The 18,854-nt window shown below is 34.6% G+C and overlaps 3 protein-coding genes across 3 annotated transcripts; 2 read left to right on the top strand and 1 right to left on the bottom strand.

The window, feature by feature from the left end:
- The first annotated feature begins 23 nt into the window (after positions 1–23).
- Positions 24–5,137, top strand: LOC143445976 (uncharacterized). The gene is made up of 9 exons (XM_076945403.1): positions 24–458; positions 600–647; positions 764–814; positions 3,246–3,366; positions 3,455–3,632; positions 3,755–3,832; positions 4,300–4,421; positions 4,521–4,586; positions 4,666–5,137. Exons 1-9 carry the CDS (start codon positions 125–127, stop codon positions 4,802–4,804), a joined length of 1,137 nt encoding a protein of 378 aa, XP_076801518.1. The 5' UTR covers positions 24–124; the 3' UTR covers positions 4,805–5,137.
- On the bottom strand, positions 4,626–11,358 carry LOC143445977 (replication factor C subunit 2-like). The gene is made up of 7 exons (XM_076945404.1): positions 11,174–11,358; positions 10,366–10,584; positions 8,360–8,494; positions 8,063–8,186; positions 7,838–7,939; positions 5,919–6,056; positions 4,626–5,809 (listed from the first exon to the last, which is right to left on the bottom strand). Exons 1-7 carry the CDS (start codon positions 11,251–11,253, stop codon positions 5,570–5,572), a joined length of 1,038 nt encoding a protein of 345 aa, XP_076801519.1. The 5' UTR covers positions 11,254–11,358; the 3' UTR covers positions 4,626–5,569.
- A 1,101-nt stretch (positions 11,359–12,459) lies between these two features.
- On the top strand, positions 12,460–18,657 carry LOC143447118 (origin recognition complex subunit 3-like). Its single transcript, XM_076947055.1, has 19 exons — positions 12,460–12,498; positions 13,127–13,235; positions 13,812–13,949; positions 14,635–14,773; positions 14,857–14,961; positions 15,170–15,324; positions 15,505–15,650; positions 15,810–15,972; positions 16,040–16,183; positions 16,248–16,354; positions 16,459–16,519; positions 16,610–16,726; positions 16,892–16,972; positions 17,182–17,344; positions 17,496–17,575; positions 17,656–17,753; positions 17,821–17,962; positions 18,154–18,356; positions 18,470–18,657. Exons 2-19 carry the CDS (start codon positions 13,203–13,205, stop codon positions 18,573–18,575), a joined length of 2,181 nt encoding a protein of 726 aa, XP_076803170.1. The 5' UTR covers positions 12,460–12,498; positions 13,127–13,202; the 3' UTR covers positions 18,576–18,657.
- The last annotated feature ends 197 nt before the right edge of the window (positions 18,658–18,854 follow it).

The raw sequence follows: 18,854 nt of genomic DNA, 5'->3' as shown, positions 1-18,854 counted from the left end.
GATTTGTACTCTTTGAATTGTAACTCTTCTGCTTGTTTTGCAGGACTTACAATGGAGTAAATAGTATTTCTTACTGTGTAACACGAAGGCGTGTAGCCTGTAATACACTGTCTAAGAATAAATTATGTCATCAAGTGCACTACCGCCATTGGGAAATTTGCCGTCATGGTCACGTGTATCAACACTTGATCGTTCTCGCTATCCTAAACCATTTCTTAGAGATCGTCTACAAACACTGCCACCTACTGGAAGCTCATTAGTGCCTCTAATTGATCACCATGGCGATGCTGGCCAGACTTCAACTCCAATGGACATTCAATTTTTAAATGATTTATCACCAGCAGAACAGCAAAAGTTGCTTTATTACAACAAAAACATTAAATTTTTGCAACAACAGCATGCTGATACCCTCCAAAAACTGCACGAAGAAGTTGACAGGTTAAAACAGGAAAATAAAGGTATGTTAAATTAGTACAAGCCAACTCCAAATGTTTGTGTGATAGCTTAATTATTTATGTATATAATAGTAGAAATATATTTAACTGTTTGTTTTAATTAATTTTGTTCAAAGTATATTTTTCATTGTGATTTCTTTTTAGATTTACAGTTCAAGTTTATTATGGGAAAAAATATTAACCCAGATCAAGGTATTAAACTGTATAGTCCACAAAATAAAATATTCCTTATTATTAGTTTTTTTAATTTATTGTAATGATCTTCATGAGCAAAAATACACAATTTCTGTTCTTTTTTTACTATTCAGGTCAGAGATCATTTTCAGCAGTGGATAGCAGTTCTGTTTCAAATGATGCAGGTGTGCCATGCCTTTTGAAATTTATTATTACTGCAAACACCAGTTATATTTTGTATGTGGGGATAAAGAGTACGTGTTCTACATTGCAAATCTAAAATTCTAATATATATAATTTTCAATAACACCAAGATTCATTTCATATCAAAAATATTTAGTATAAGACCGTTAATAGTTATAAATTTCAGTTCAAAAAATTTAGCATGTTATACTACTCATTGGCAGCAGTGTCTGTAAACTGAATTGCAGATGGTAACAGAAATATGTGTAACACAAGCCTGAAAAGGCTTAAGTTAGTAGGCTGGCTTTATAGTGCTATTATGCCCATACTGATAGACTGGAATATGTTTAAACATGGCAATTTTTTATTGATTTGACACTTCTACTTCGTTCGTGGGATTAAGTTAGAAGTTGGAACTTAGTCAAGTACAATGGTTCTCACACAATTCATCAAAGAGACGATTAACAGTGAACTACCTAATGATTTCTATGACAACACAAGTGTATACTCGGTTGCTTTAAGGAGGTCTCAATTGGTCATTACAGACACTACTAGAATAAGTTCAGCTTGATTACTTACCAAAATAATCAGTCACATTTTGGTGGAGGTCCACTTTATGTTAATGAGTATGAACTAAGCAATTATTATATATAATTTGTACGCCTGACAAGAGTTAGGCCTTTGTTGGTTTATCATTGTCCACAAAATTACACAATGATGCATTGATGTTTATTGGAACTCATTTTGTTCCCAGACTTAACAGATATACAATAGATTACACCGGCCTACAAAAAATTTTGTGATTTTATTGAAGTAGTCCGTCTTAAAATAGTGGTAAAATGGTTTTGTAGAAAGTGAAAAACACGTTAATTTTTACGATCATTTAGTAAAGTAAACCCACAATTTAGTAAAGTTAGGCAGGGCAGCCACAAATTTCTCAAAAAACGTCAAATATTAGCCATAAACTTTTGCTTTAGTGATGTCCGAAGACAGTATAGCAAGAGAAGCGTCACGTTTAATTGACCAATACCAGTCAACCCACATGGCAGTAGCACACCTCCCTTGGTAACATACAGTACTTCCATTTCACTAATATCGCGATATAGGTGCCTTGAAGCCAACTCTAAAGAATATTTGGAAAGATTCAGATCTGTTGCAAAGTCATTAAGCTTTATTTGTTAACAGAGTTGCGGTGACAAAGAATGTGGGTTACAATTGTAATTTGCAAAGGTAGCATCACAATCTGTTGATAACATTCTCTTCTGTTTGAAGTGAAGATTCCTGCAGTGCCAGGCTTTTATATACAGCACAGAAACAGAAAGATCTTTATTGTGTGGATTTGGTCTTTTTGCTGTGTCCAAGTTTGGATATGTCAAACTCCAGTATATTCTTTCTGATTATGCCAAGTGTTTTCACAGCCCTAAAATAGCGGTGGATGCAAAAATCTTTTTCAAGGCTCTCCCCTTACTATCGAAACAGCAAACTTAAAGCTTTTTGTGTGGATTTTTGCCCATTGCGCAGTGCTCAAAGCTTGTCTACAATCTAGACCAGTGCTTCTCAACCTTTTTTTGCGGCGACCCAAATATTAAACGTAAATTAATAGCGACGTATTTACAAATATTTAGCCTTGACTCAAACGTAGCTAATCTAAAGTCTCACAGCAAATAATCATCACCATGCTTCTTCACTTGTGTTTCCGCAACAATGCACTATGACGTCAACAAAGAGTTAATATGCAATGAATAGAGTAAGGTACTCAGTTATCGAACGGCTTTGTGGACTAGTTTAATTGGCGATGACGACCCAAATCAACCAAATGGCGACCCAGGGGTAGAGAAGCACTGATCTAGACTCTTGATCACCCGACATACCTGTAATAGCAAAGCATGCAAGATATACATACTTTGCAAGATCGGTTATTGCTTTCCTGTTACTGTATACTGTTTGCATATGGTAAGGTATACTTGTATCAGATTTAATAGAATATTTTTCGTGGAAAAACTGAGCAAAATACCACACAAAAAAACAGAGAAAAGGGAAGATGTTCACACAATGAAACATGTGTTGTTTAGTCATAATGACAGTTATGATGTCACTAAATGTATATGACAATAGTGGATAGTTAACAGGCATTAAATGGATCAAAATTTGTGATGTCACAATGAAATCACCTATAATCGCCAGTGGAAATACCAAAAACTTTAAATAAACTAAACACTTAACCTGATAGGGAAAAAGTAATGTAATTTTTGGATTCAGGGCTCAAAACTTGGTCATAATCTGTTCTAAACTTCTGGGCAGCAAAAATTGTGTTGACTAGTGTTACGTGTCATATATCGAAATACTTCTATTTTTAATCAACATACTTTTGCCTAATACTCTCGTGATGTGTATTATTGTATACAATATATATCGAATGTTGTGTATATTCAGCATCAGGTGATCTTCAAAGTATTCTTTTACAAGAAGAAGTAAAAGACTTGAGGCTTGCTTTAAAGAATGCACAAGGTCGCAATAACTTGCTCCAGCATGCACTACAAATGCATCGAAAAAGGTGACATGATTTACAATAGTTTTCGACGAAGTGTATGTTTTCCTTAAAGTACACATTAAAATCAACTTATAATATACAACCATGCAAGGTCTGGCAAAGGCAAATCATCAGTAAGCTCCAACAACATATCTCCTGAAGATGAAGATCATTCAGAAGACACGAGTCCATTTGATCAAACTCCAACAGCAACTGAGCCTTCTTACCTCTCTTCCACTGAGGCTACAGAACACACTCTTCCTTTTGGTGCTACATTGGACCCTTTAAGGGTATGTGATTTTGCACTGCTGTCATCACAAGATTGCCATTGATTTGTTCTGTAAAATGAACCCACTCTGGATTATTGCAGGTGTTTTTCATTTTGGTCAGAACTAGCTTGTTGATTTTATAGATACAAGACAGCCCTGGAGTGGAGCCACGTTCTCCCTCTGTTCCTGAATGTGAAGTTATCATAAAATATCTTCACCGTGTAAGCATTTTAATCCTGTGTGACTTTTCTTTAAACGAAATGTTAGTCTACACATTCATCTTCATAAAATGCTTTAAGTGAGAGGCAAATACAAAAACAAGTTGACTATAAATCAAAGACGAGTTGTCAGTAAGTATACCGGAGAATGAGTTAGTTAGGTTAGTGGTTAACCAGTTACTGCCGAAATGTGTCATCAAACACAAATTTGGTTTAGCATGACAACTTACATTTGGTATATTCATACGGGTAAGGTATAGGCTAAGTTACAACTCATTCTTGATATGAGGTGCTAACCTAGTCCTGTACTGTATATTGTAAACTCAGCTATGGCACTTAAATGCTGAAAACAAATGTCACCAGCAAGTCCATCGAAAACATAATCGCCGCCACTTTTGGCATACTTACTGTCAACTACTGTTTGATTTACTCCTCACTTTAAGCATTACACTGCAATCACTGTTTTGCAGTTAAGTGCACGCCAGCAAGAAGAGAATCATCTTTTAAAAGCTGACCTCCGCGATTTGTTATATTCAACCAAAAGCGCAATAAGTCGAAGAACCTCATCAAAAACTATTAACACTAATGCTAGGTACAATTATAATGACAAAGGAAATTATCGTTAATTACCTTGGTGCATTAAGTTTTATCGTATTTTCATTGGTGTTAAAGAAGTCTTTGATACTTTAAGGTCTGAAGAAGTAATGAAGTTACCTAAAGTGTCCTTAAAGCAGAACCTATCACATCAACATACTGTGTGAGTAAACATTTGATCAAATATCTATAAACACAGGTATCTGTTGTGGCCAACTGGACGTTTTATTTTTTGATTGCAGGGCTGGAACAAGCACCACAGAGCGTGTGACTCTTCCTGCTCTTAAACATAGCATGAATACAAATGTGGCTATCAGAAAAAAGCGTCAACAAGCAGTACAAAAAACACGCACTAAAAGGGAAATACCACACCACTTATAAAAACATTTTCCGTGCCTATATTATATGTTGTTGTCTGATATGAATTGGTATTATCATATACCACACCACCTGATGTGATAAGTTTTCTTATTATTGTAAAGATTCCCAAAAAGGACATATCCATGCTCTTTGATTTTTATGTGTATTGTGTTCATCGTTTTAGTTACTGTTGCTGGATTTTAACATATGGGCATTTTATGGTCTAAATGGAATGATTAGCTTAGCTATCATAATGCTATAAATGTCATTGTTACTGGGAAAGCTGTAGTTTGTATTGTAAATGTGCCTGTTCCCCGACATCATTAATTCAAAGAAACATTTTATGTCATAGTACTGTTTGTTGTGTGGACCAATTGTTACCAAAATGCAAGAGTGTCTGGGACACTTAGGACCAAAATCGTCACACATTTGGACACCTCACACAGAAATGGTCTGGTAGAATGTGTTGTCTTTGCATAGATTTTGCAAATTATCGTTACTTCATAGCTAGATATATTATAACATTTCAGTGTGGCTTTTCTTGGAAGCTTGGCCTATTAGGCAAACATTTATGCCAGAAAATATTTAGTCGCAGGTCATTACAAATTGTGAAACCTACATGAAAACAAAACGAAACAACTGGATCTGCATGGTTACAAATATAAGACAGTATACATTTGTAGACATCTGAAACTTATCTGTTGTTAACTTTCCCCTTTGCATTCCCTTTGGCTAAAGTTTTAAGCACTCATATTGCATGAAAATGTTTGAACAGAATTCTTTAAATCATGTTGCTGTAGTTGGCTGGTCAATGGTAATACGGCAGAGTCTAGCAATGAGAGCAGACAGTTGCAAAAGAGAGTTTATGCCTTGGACTATCCTCATATGAGTTTGCGCAATAAGCTTGATATACTCCAGCTTGACATATTCGGCCATATCATGAGTTTTTACCACTCGAAATATATTCGTTATAATGTCATCAGCAGAATATCCCATGTTCCATAAATGGTTAATCACCTTGTATGCCTGTGGAAAACGATGTCAATGTGACGAAAAAATTCTTTACTTTATAGCTTGCAATTCTTGGGACAAAAAGAGAAGTAGGTAATAACTAATATGTAAAGCCTCGTCATACCTCATCAAGATTTCCACTCACGCAATGGTCAAGCATGTTTTTTATTAACAAAGGATGTGGTTCATCACAAACTTTAAAGACATTTTCACCATTTACAAATCCAAATCCCTGATATGTTGACTGAAGATTGTTTAGAGCCTGAAATGAGGGCAGATAATTATTAAAATTTAATTGCAGTGAAAAACTTATATTGCTTGATATGAAATTATAGTGTGGGTAGAGTCGAAATACGCTTCAAGTGCCATGAAGTTGCTAAAAGCAAACAAACTGCTGGCAGGTACATAATTTTATTGGTTAACTAGTTTCGAACATTCTTATGTTCTTCATCAGAGCAAATGTTTAAATAAATACATGAAACCAAATTATCAAATCAAACACTGTAACAATTTGAATTGTGAGTAAAAGGCGCTACCTACTCTACAGCGCTAGATATGTATACATATGGCAATTTTTAGATCATTATGATATACGTATATTGTTTTAAACACTTGTGTTTAAACTGTATATTGCGCATTTTAACACAATAATCGCTTTGTTCTCTGCAATTATTTTGCTTTGTAAATAATGAGCATATGTATACTACGGTATACAATAGCAAAGATTGCCAATAAAAGGTGTGGCTTTAGTCATATTACTTTGCATTAGAACTCACTTTTCCAAGTATTTCACTTCGAAAATGACCAGTGCTTGTGTTATTGTTGTCATTTTGGAATGTATTAGTGATTTCTGGTTACCAGTATACACATTAGCTGGGATGATGCTGAATCATCGAAAACGTACGATTCACATGCACATTTTTAGTGGAGTGCTACAAACACATCTTGCATTGGGAATTTCTGGCGTAATGTTATCATGAGATGTTTTTGGCAAGATCACATATTTAAACAATAATTACAACTTAATCACGTGGTTTACATCAGGGCTTCTCAAACTATGGGTCGCGACCCCAAATAGGGTCGCGTAAGGAAATTTTGGGGTCGTAATTTTAGTCTAGTGCCGGTAGGTTGTAGTCTTGCCATGATGTCAATCTGAAGTGGCCAAGTTTTTCAAAAAATCACATGGAAATGACTGCATTTTAGGGCCGTTATGTAAGCGGTCCTTGATGACTTTACAACCAGCCCGGCCTGTGCACATGGAAAAAGGCTATTAAATATTTTTATTGTCATGTTAATAGGCTATCCATTTCCAAGAAATGTGTTTTTGAAGGATTGACCGCAACCGTTGGTGTGAAATGTCGAACGATAAAATATAACCAATCGTAACAATTGATGCATTGTTACGCTATGATTGCTGTAAATTATTGATATCCTAATTAACCCTAGTCTTAATAGACAAAAGAACTAACCCCGTTTTAATGTCATTAACGTGAATGTCCCCATAATGGGGTCGCATAGAAATATCTTTTTCAAAATGGGGTCGCAGAACAAAAAAGTTTGAGAAGCCCTGGTTTACATCAGTAATTCTTATGCTGGGTTACATATAGTTGGCTTGGCAGCGAATTTGTTTGACGTTCGATAGAACCGGCTTGGTCAACAGCGTTTTGGCAGAGATTAGGAATCGCACACTGTGTGTATGACGTAAGTTTCTAAATCTTAACAAAGGGTTCCAAAGATGAATCTATGTCTAAAACTTGGGTGTGTTCCATACCACAAATAACTTTAACAACCACTAATCAATTACCACTTAATCAATCTCACTTATTAAAATAATACGGTAAAACTGGGCCTTTTAAACAGTTGTAAACTTTGAAGTACAATACCAAAATGATTCATCTATGGTTACCCATTTTAATAATTACTGACATAACAGCAATTTTCAAACAAAATGTTATATTGAATATAGGTAATAAAAATATATTATGACAATATCATTGACCAAACTAGGTACTGACTGAACACAAAATCACTAAATATAAATACCTGTCTCATATCACCCTGTGCAGTAAAAATGATTGCTTCCAAGCCATCATCTGTATAACGAACGTTTTCTTTGTCAATCACCTCCATAATGCGGCTAAGAATCTTCACATAAGCAGATCGGAGACAAGAAAACAAAAGTTGATAAAAACTGGTTGTTATTACAAAATAATAACATTAGACCCAAAATGACTGTGAATTGGATGATGTTATTGAACACGCTTTTACCTGGGCATCTGTAAGCTTGCTATATCTTAAAATTGCGCAACGCGATTGAATCGGTTCTATTATTTTATCAGACTGGTTACAGGCCAAAGCAAAACGAGTGGTTTTGCTGTAGATCTCCATAGTTCTGAAAAAGAATCAACTGTTTGTACGATGTCATTTTACTTACTAACTAACTTACTAAGAGTGTGAACATGGTGTAAACATTTCAATCAGCCTGCAGTTATTATCAAAACTTTTTACACAGCTAAATATTCGGTTATTATGTGACAAATTTACAAACTATTATTTATTCCTTACCTTCGTAATGCCTGCTGGGCCCCACTAGTCATGCTATCTGCTTCATCTAAAATTATAATTTTTTGCTTGCCTTTGGGCAAAGTTACTTTCTTCTGAGCAAACATTTTGATTTTGTTTCGAACAACATCAATTCCTCTACAAAATGCAACGAAAAAAATTAAAGCTATAATCAAATAAAGTTATACTTCACACTCCGAAAAAAGATGTAATCTTGGTCCTCAAGGTATACTGTCTATGTGCTAGACCAGTGCATTTCAACCTGTAAGACTGTATGCATTAGTGCGTATAGAAAAAAAATTCTAGTGCGGATGACAAACACCGTTTGCATAAAGTGCGGATGAAATATGTCTCTTTGATTTTCAGTTTTTCTTAAGCAACGCTGATTGGTTGTGCAAGTTTTGCGTTTTCATGCTTACCCTTGTGTCGGGTTGTAGTCAAGGCAAGCTCATCAGTAATATACATTGCGTAGTTACTACAGAGCAAATCCAGTTCTTTCAGTATAGCTTCCATGAATAAGACTCGCATTAAAAAGAGCGTGACAAAATATTGAAGTGGCAAAGAGAAAAACAACAGCAAAGTAATGGAGCATGTTGATATCACATCATAACAAGGCGATGGCTTATACCAGCGTGGTCCAACTACTTTTGACTTACGGGCCACTGTACAAAACCGTGACAACTTGCGGGCCACTTCCAATACTATTACCAGTATTATTATTATTATGACGCAACAAACAAATGGATGCAATGATGCTGTCGCAATTATAGGATTATGCCACATTTCTGAGTGTTGCGCAATAGCCAGTATTAGGGTTCCAATTTGAAAGATAAATAACATGAAAACTGTGGAATATTTAAAGGAAACAAAAACGTCCGGAACACTAGGTACATATCAGCCTTTAAGAAGCCCAGTTGTACTGACGAGACCTGATAGGTTGAAACAGTATAGGCCCTGCTGTCTACAACTTTGAATTAAATTTTTGACACTTTTTATCCAAATGCTATACTTGTTCTAATTAAAATAAATTAAATCAATAATGCGGCCCGCGGGCCTGTAGTTGGACCACGCTGGTTTATACATTCAAGTACTCGCACTGTTGTGAGGTGGATAAATTTGAAAAACCAAAAATAATTTTGTTAATATTTTTGACAGTATTGGCTATGTAACACTCCATTTTCTTGTATACAGACCCTTGCACAAACCGCTAAACTCAACAAGGAAGCCTTTAACTAAGCTAGGCCTAACTACGATAACGTGAATAGCATAAAAAAGTTGCCCAACAACCTAGTATGGTATGTTATTACAAATTTTATTCTCAGATTGAGGTAAGTCTTTCTTTTAAACTCGGCGATGATTCCTCATTGCTCAGGTAGCTACCTCAGTTCAGCCTCAGCTACCAAACTTGTGTTTGTGCATGTTCGATAGATACACACATTTTTTAATATTTTTTTGGAATTACTCGAATTTGGAACTTTTTATCAAGACTACTGAGCAAAGGTAAGCATCGTTCACACCTTACTCACGGAAATTACAATGGTAGCGCAACTGGAAATTGAATCCAGTGTATTGGGCCATTGGTAATTTAACCCTGATGTATCGTACGCTTAAAACAAATTAAAACTGTCACGATTGTTTCCGTATGGGTCAAATCGGGGCTACAAATGCTGACACATGTAAGGATCGTTTCATAAATTGTATAGTTTGAATGAGTAATACCAAGAAAAAGTGAATGAACGACGAAATTGCCAGCCAGCCAAAAATTTAACAGCTTGGCCTGTATCAAGTGCGGATGAGATTTTCATGACACTAAAAAGTGCAAACCGCCATCAAAAAGGTTAAAAAGCACTGTGCTAGATGAACCAAAGCATATAAAACCCAACACTCCAGTTTAATTTTTCAAGGTAATAAAGGTAAAAGGTTAATTTGCATTCCAAATTATTTTTGAAAATAATTCTCATCAATTCAAGGAAAATATAATTTACCTTAACCATCTAAAATGTATTTACCTGTCATTTGAAGCATTGAGTTCCAAAACAGCATTACTGTAAGCTGGCCCCAGCATAGTTCTCGCAAGACATAAAATGCTTGTGGTTTTTCCAGCACCAGGAGGCCCAGCAATTATGATATTGGGAACATTTCCTTCTCTTGCGAACACATCCAAGCGACTTACAGTTGCTTCATTCCCAACAACGTCACTTAATTTTGTTGGTCGGTACTTTTCCACCCTACAAAATGTTATTTACCAAAATGAAGTATGTTAACTGTAAGTGTTTGTCAAGAGTGTTCATTGCAGCCAGTATATACAATGTATGAATGTAATTTGAAAGACATTTGGGGTAAGGTGCAAAACCATCCTGTTGATGTTTAAAAAATTCTTTCTTGTAACCTGTACGCTAAGATATTGGTCAAATGCCAACCCCATCCCTCAGTGGTGGGCACTGCTTTCTAAATTTGTTGGTCATTTACAATAAAGTGGTGTTCAAACAGTCAAAGAACTAGGAACAATATGATCTCTTAGCACACCTAATGAAGCAAGCTGATGCTTGCGAAAGCTTGTCTAAATAAACTAAAAATAAAGGCCAACTTAGAGCGCTATCCAACATCCTGATTATATTTGGTTAACACTGTTGAGTCACCATCAACTGTGCAGGCATAATAAAAGCATTTTACATCTTGTGCACAGTTTACTGAGTTTAATGCATACTCGACAGATTTCACAACTTGCAACGTGGGTCGAGGGTTTTGTGGCCCACGGTCAGACAGGTTTCAGATTTAAATAATTTCTCTTTACACATAATAAGCACAAATAATTACCAAGGAAGCTCATATCCTTTCTTAGACTTCAAATTAGTTGAAAAAGAATTATCCCCACTTGATCCTGGTTGACAATCCATTTCTTATGCTTCAGTTGCCATAGAAATTTCAAATAATAGTTTACAGACCTATATGCTAGCTCAATATAGAAGAATAATGCCTATAACTTAGATAAAATTACAATTTGCCAAATTTTCTAGTTTTGAAATCACAGATGCAGCAGAGCTGTGTACGCTTTTTGCCAAAAATTTAACTTAAAACAAGGAAATTGCAAAAAATCCTTCTTCCCAAAAGGTTAGACACTTTTTCGACCCAAAAATTGGTGCAACATATTCCTTGCGGAAAAGAAAAACTTTTTTACCTCATCAAGTAAAAATCGGTTCGTTCAATCAAAAGATATTCGCAAATCTGTCTGCGGACAAAATGCTGTACTCCTACGTCGTATTTATTTAAAACAAATTATTTTAAGAAGAAGAATATTTTGTGAAGAAGAAGGCAAGAATTTTGTTCCAAAAAAAAACTTGGGTTAAAACGGTTTTCATTCATTTATTTTTCATCAAAAGCGCGGTGGGGACGAAAAATTAAGCCAGTTGTTACTAACACGCGCCAATGAACAGGAAAAAGTGACAAAGCAGAAAAGGCTTAAAACGTACCCAAGAAAAAAAACGTTAAAAATTGCTAGTAACAACTAGATTACAACTATAGACTTTTAAATTAGTGCCAAGTGTCTTATTCGAGAATCTATTCATCACATCATTTTTAGACATCAAAAATTCAATTGCTACAATATGTTGCAAACAGAAGCTGTTTTTTCGTATTTGAGGAGAAATGAGGACTGCAATAAACACAAGCGAGAACAGACTTTCGCGCCAGATCAACAAGGCATTTTTTATTTGGCATCTTTTCACTTATAAAATGCAAGGGTAAATAAGGACGTCTTTCGAAGATTTGGTATAAATATATCTAAATAACAAAAAAATAAACCATTTATCTGTAAAATAATGTTAAATACAAAAATATTTAAAAAATGATTCAATTTATATACGTTGTTTAGTTTGTAAAATGTTATCTTATACATGAAAATCGTAGATTCAATCAAAGAGTTGTAAAGTCGATCCTTTAAAGGGGATTTCCCTATTTAATATACATTGTATTGATGATTGCAATTTGCATTGAACTTTGCAGATTAAGAACATCTGGCTCTAGCACAGGAGTGCACAACCCGGACTGCAGAGTATGGCATTGTTCGCCGAAATCTTGGGGGCGCAGAACCGAAATTCTGGTGTGCACTGCAGCTAGTGGCCCAAGCCTGTCCGGCATTTATGGTAGGCCTTTTACAATAGAAAACAGAGAAAAAATTAGTGACCCCTTTTTTTTGGAATGATCGCTTTTTTCCCAGTGTGCGATACTGTTTCGGCCAAAAAATCTGGGGTGTATGCCTGCCATACTCTGCAGTCCCGTATGGAAAGATTGCGTTTTCCGGCGTAATTATCGGTGCACAATATAGCTATCTGGTGAACAAAATGGGTCAAAAAAGCTACTTTGTAAGCCAAGTAAATCCTGGTGTACACCAGTCTTTGAAAATTACACTGTTTGGTGCAGAAAAACTTATAGTCCATACTGGTCTGCAGTCTGGTGCAACCACCACCACCATGCTGAGTTCAGCCACTAATTCCTATTTTGACTTAAACAAAAATGTTTCAACCTTGGCCAGCGCACAGTGACAAGCTTCTTGGTGACATGATAGTGTTTTCGTGTACTTCACTTTTTGATTTGTAAAGACATATAGGATATAGCTGTGACACATAAATTGTGTGTTGTTACCACAGTTGCTAACTGCATGCAAGCACCGTTTAAAGTTGTATAGGTTTTTACAGTAGTGTTCCAGTTCAGTTCTGTTTTAAAGTTTGTGTACAGCTGCCATAAAATACATATTTTTTGCATTTTATGTAGCCTACAGCTTTGCAGATATAATAGTATGAATGTACATACATTTGTGCATCAGTGCAATACATTTCCTGCCTTCTAAATGGAAGACATTGCCGCATCGTCAATATCCAAGGTTAGTCCAGGACTTAGGATGCAATTAATTTTGTGCGTAATCTTTAACTTTTGTTTTTACAAAAGAAAGAAGTATCTGCAATTGCTGCTATTGCTCAGTTAGGCTAGTCATAGTAGTACCTGCACAAGCCATATGCAAACATATAACTTTCTTGCATGCTAACCATATTCTCATTCACAATCATTTATTATAAACAAATGAGGAAAAGTTGGTTGTTTGAATGTTATTCTAATATAACGTAAATAAAGAAAGAATTGAGGCTTAGTGCACATTGTCATAACAAAGCTCATATCTTTGCATGTACAGTTTCTTTTAGGAAACTTCCATACTTTCCAGTTTGTTCCTGTAGCAACTTATATTATTTCTGTAAAAACAATTTTACCATGTGAATACTTTTTAATGAAGTTGGACATTTGTTTGACTTATGTATTTCCTATATAAAATTTATGTTTAACAAAGTTTTATCACTTTTAAGTTGTGATAAAACTTTAGTAAACATAAAATTATGATATCAATCACTCAAACCTAACCATTGAAAATTATTTGTTAACTTATTTAAAAAATGCATTTCTTTAGGGATGCTTTTTCATTCCTGGTAATGCTAAATCATCAACAATCCAAGCAAGTGACCATTTTGATGATTGTGGTGTCAAGCCTCAGCTTCGTTGGAAAATGGCTCAGAAAATTTGGAATGAAATTGAAGATTCCATAAGTGTAAGAATATTATTTTTTGGTTTCATTCATTTATTACTTTTCGAAAGTATCTTTTGTAGCAGCATGAAGCTGGTTACTGGTTCCTTATTCAAAATCAATAAAAGTTTTAATGAACATAATAACAGTATCTTTTGTAGCAGCATGAAGCTGGTTACTGGTTCCTTATTCAAAATCAATAAAAGTTTTAATGAACATAATAAGATGAGTAAAAACTATGTAACATGTGACCAAGTTCACCTGGAAACAGTTTATTGAATAAGAAATCACATGACAGGAAACTCATTTATTGAATAATTAAGCAGGGAACTGGTAACCAGCTTCATGCTGCTTTTGGTTGTTAAATTGGGCCCCTATCTCAATTTTTACATTGGAATGAATAATCTTGGTGTTATAATAACAACTTATCTTCCCAGTTAACACATTTCATTGAAATTTACCAAAAGTAACCCAAACTCTGAAGAAGAATCATTAGAAAATTTTATCTATAATGTTTTCATATAGTTTAGAAGACTTAAGATAAAATGTTTGTTTGTGCTATCTTTTGTGTTATGGGATTTTTCTAAGGTTGGTGTAGGAATATGACTCTGCTCAGTAATACCATTAGTGCTAAATAATGGTTTTCCTACTCACCACGTAGTGTCCGCCTTTCACATGTTAAGCTAAAAGAGATAATGTCGTTTTACAGAATCTGCATATAGAGATACAAGAAAAACTTTTTAATGACTTGGTACAATACATCAAGCTGGCCCAGGAAAAACAATATGAAAAGAATGACTTATCAAGAGGAAAAAGAACAGAAATTCCTACTGCAGCATTGATTACAGGTAGAAATGTTCTCAGGATTTGAAAAAAATAACATATCGTTATATCGTGATGGCATTACAATTGGGCATTGGCTTTCATTTAGGTGTCAATATGACTGACCATGTGACACTGTTTAGTCAGCTTTATACTAAAATAAAAGAGGATGTGTCCTCTTACGTTGCCATATTGGAAGCAAAGAATTGCTCAAGTAAGCAAAAACATTTGGTTGGGTAAACCTTCATTATATTTTTCATAAAATGCTTGGGTACAGCATTCATATAAATTTATTGTTTCTTAAATTATATTAATTATATTATTTACAATTATAAATTATATTATTAAATTAATTTATTTCTTCTAGTTGTTATTACACCATATTATTAATATTCAAATAAGTTATATCAAGTTGCTTTCAGACATGAAGTCTTTGATGAGGGCGTTGGGTGACCAGTTGCTTAATGTATGTGAAGACAACGAAAAAGATGGTACAACTAATAATGATCTTTTAGTTTATATGAAGAAGAAGTCAACACCTTTAACAATATCAATGCTTGAAAAGTGGTATTTTAAGGTAAAAAAGCAAAACGGTAATGTTGTATATGTAAATTCTTATAACTTGTTTGTTAGTTTTCAATAAGCTTTTTACAGTAGCTGAGCTGTTTGCCTGAAAAAATTAATATGACCTGGTACAATAAAATAATATTCACAATAAGTAGTAGCTTTTTTTAAAGAAACCCTCTATTTTCCCTAGAGTATAGCAACAAAGTTCTTGCAAACCTCTCCATCAAAGAAGCGTAAACTCATTAATGAAATACCTAATCCACCAATAATAGTCATTTGCCAACAGTTGGAAGCATTTTCACCAAAAGTGCTGCAAGAATTTATACTGATGTGCAGGTTTGATTATAACCCCCTATAGCTTCTAGTGTTTAGTGTTTTTAAAACTTCATAAAATTACCTTGACATATATTTACAGTATGATGAGTAATGGTATGTAATCATATTTATCTACATCTATTTTTTGGCTCGGTTTCATTATGTTTGCTTTAAATATAGTTTTCATGCACAACGTCTACCGATTGTTTTTGTGTTTGGCATTGCTACATCATGGTCGGATGTATCACAACGTCTTCTTCCCCATTCAGCTATAGTTCATCTTTCGGTTGAGAGGTTTCATGCTCCATCTGCTTCCTCACATCTTGCTCTTATTATTGACAGGGTAAATGAGAAGTCCATATGTGCATCTGGTTCAGCTGCTTTTTTATGTATCATCTATTTTGTTTCAGATACTTTTGACTTCACAACATCCATTTAAACTGAGCGGAAAGTGCTTTCAGCTTATCCTAGATGTTTTTTTATGCCACGACTTTTCAATTGCAAACTTTCTACATACGTTAAAATTTTGTGTGATGGAACATTTTTATGAACAGGTAACTTACTGCCATTAGTAATATTTATAATATTAATTTCATTTTACATGTTAAATTGTTTTAGTCTGCCAGCATTGCCTGCTGTGCGTCTCTCCAAGAATCGATTGACATGATTTGCAACTTGAAGAAAAATGAACTTAAGGAATTCAAAAAAATAGAATCTATGAAAAGGTGAACTATAAGCTTTAAATAATAGTCAATTTTGACATTAGTTATCAATTATTTATTGAATATGCTTAAATATTTTTGTACACTGCATTTTTATGATTTTGCAGGCACTTAGCATCACTAAAAGCTGACAAGCAAAAATGCATAAAAGATGGAACAAAGTTTAAGGTATACTTTGGTAAGGTATCTGATCATACTTTGCTTATTTCCTAATAAAATAGCATTTGATTTTAACCATTATTATCTTTTTGTATGAAGGCCTTGGTTGCAAAACTGTTGGAAGATCTGCATCAATTCCATAATTTTTATTTTTCTGCTCTAAGAAGCTTGCATGCTTTTACAGCAACATTACCTCATTATCCAATGGGGAAACAGGTTTTTCGTGCTTGATAATTGTAGGATAGGCTATGTATAAGCTAATGCCTTTTAGATGTTTCTAATACCTTTTCAAGTTCATGCTAATTATATTACTCAGTTTTTGATAGCTCTGTACTCGTGATTTACTTAGTCATAAACAGACATGCAATTTGAAATGTCTAGATTCGAGAACTCTATTGCTCATGCTTTCGCACAGAACTAACAAAACATGATGGCTTTCAACAAGCTTTCACGATCTTAAAGGTAAGCGTTTTAATTAAGATACTGTAATTTTTTATATCAGTAGTGGTGGTTGTTTCGACACCAGCTAAAAACGAATTTTTTTCATGTTCTGACGCATAATTCTGAAATTCATAACTGAAAATCTCTTATACTAATAATCCTTCTTTCTGTTGACGCAATTTAAAAGTAGTTTATGGCATAGTATTCAGAAATTATCATTTATTATGTAGGTTTCATCACGTGACCAGCTAATTGAAAGGCTTGAGTCTTGTCTCAAGCCACTCCAGTTATCAGAACTTTCTTCTGACTCATCACAGGATGAATTGCATTTTTCTACAGCATGTTCTAGAATAAAATATTTAATCAACAGCTTAAAAAGTATTGGCGAAAATGGTAAAGTTTATTGAAGTTACTAGATATTCTTTTTTGAGTTTTCATCACAGCTGTTGTGTGCTTGTGAAATTGTATGGCGTTAAAGCAGTTCAACCCAGGACAGCACATAAGTTGTGCAGTTTTTTATTTCATATTGCTATAACCTACTTAGATGAAGTCGAAATGAATGAAAATACTGAAGACAGAGAAGAACAACTAGAGACAGTGAAATATGCCTATCAACTTCAAGAAGTATTTTGTTAAGATATACAAAAAACTGTTTTGGCACACTTACTGCTTATAGTTAGTACACATTGTTTCGACTATCACAGCGACTTAGAGCAAAGGCTGAAAAAAAGAGAGTGAAAAAGATGACAAAATATGAAAAACTACGCGAGGAAGCGCTGACTTTCCTCCGGAAATTTTATGAGTAAGCATTTCACCACTGAAGGTTTCAAGCTTGATAAAGCACATCAGTTTATATTCATGTTTTTCAGGTACCATTTGCGAAAAGTGAAATCCTTTCCGTTGTATGAAGTGTTTTACTTTGATTCTTCTGCCACGATAAGAAGGCATATTGTTGCTGCACCAAGACTCTCTATCCAAACAGCTTTGTCTGATCCTTATCAATATTTACAAGTTGGTAAAAGTCATGTGCCCTCACATTGCTATTCTCTGTTTCTCATTTATTCTATACTAAACGAATTTGCAACAAAATAAATCTAATTAAAAATTGTATTTTGCCCCTTGGTTTTTACCTAAAAGTATGTTGGAAATTTTAAAAACTTGTATCAGTCTGTGTAATAACATCTCATTTTGTATTGTGCCAGGTTGCGTCTCTTGAGACTGCAGCATCTGGAGTAATTCCGTCCAACGCACCAGATATATGCGTTGCGTATAAACTTCATAATGAATCTGGAAACATTATTAATCTCTATGATTGGCTTATGGCTTTCCAAACAGTCGTGACTTCACAAAGAGAAGATAAAGAGAATGAACATGAAGAATCTGATGATGTTGATGACATCACACAGTAAGTTATGTTGTGTGAGATGTTGGAAACGAGCACTGTGACATTGGATTTTGGACTATACAGTATTAGAATGCTTAGAGTTCCCTGTATTCTTCAAGTTTTATTTTCTGCAGGGCAAGATTTATAAAAGCAGTATCAGAACTTCAATTCCTAGGCTTTATAAAGCCCACGAAGAAAAAGACAGACCATGTTCAACGTCTTACATGGTCCCATACTTGAGACGTTGAATTGTTATTTCGTGATGACATTCAAAATAAAAAGATTCCCGTGAAACATAGAAAATAAAAATACCACACATGGAAACAAACGCTTTGTACAGACAATACTTTGCCAATGTCACTCCTCGTGTGATACATTTGCGGCGCTCGGAAAGTTATGCGTTTCTTCCCATGAGCACGAGCTGTCCCGAGCGTAACCTACTTGAACAGTCCAGACTCTTACGTATCCAACTTGTATTGTTGAACTCGTCTGCTTGAACAACAAGTACCCACGATATAT

This window comes from Clavelina lepadiformis, chromosome 2, assembly GCF_947623445.1.
Source record: "Clavelina lepadiformis chromosome 2, kaClaLepa1.1, whole genome shotgun sequence".
Lineage (NCBI taxonomy): Eukaryota > Metazoa > Chordata > Ascidiacea > Aplousobranchia > Clavelinidae > Clavelina > Clavelina lepadiformis.
The sequence above is the reverse complement of the archived record's forward strand: the minus strand, read 5'-3'. Positions and strand labels throughout refer to the sequence as shown.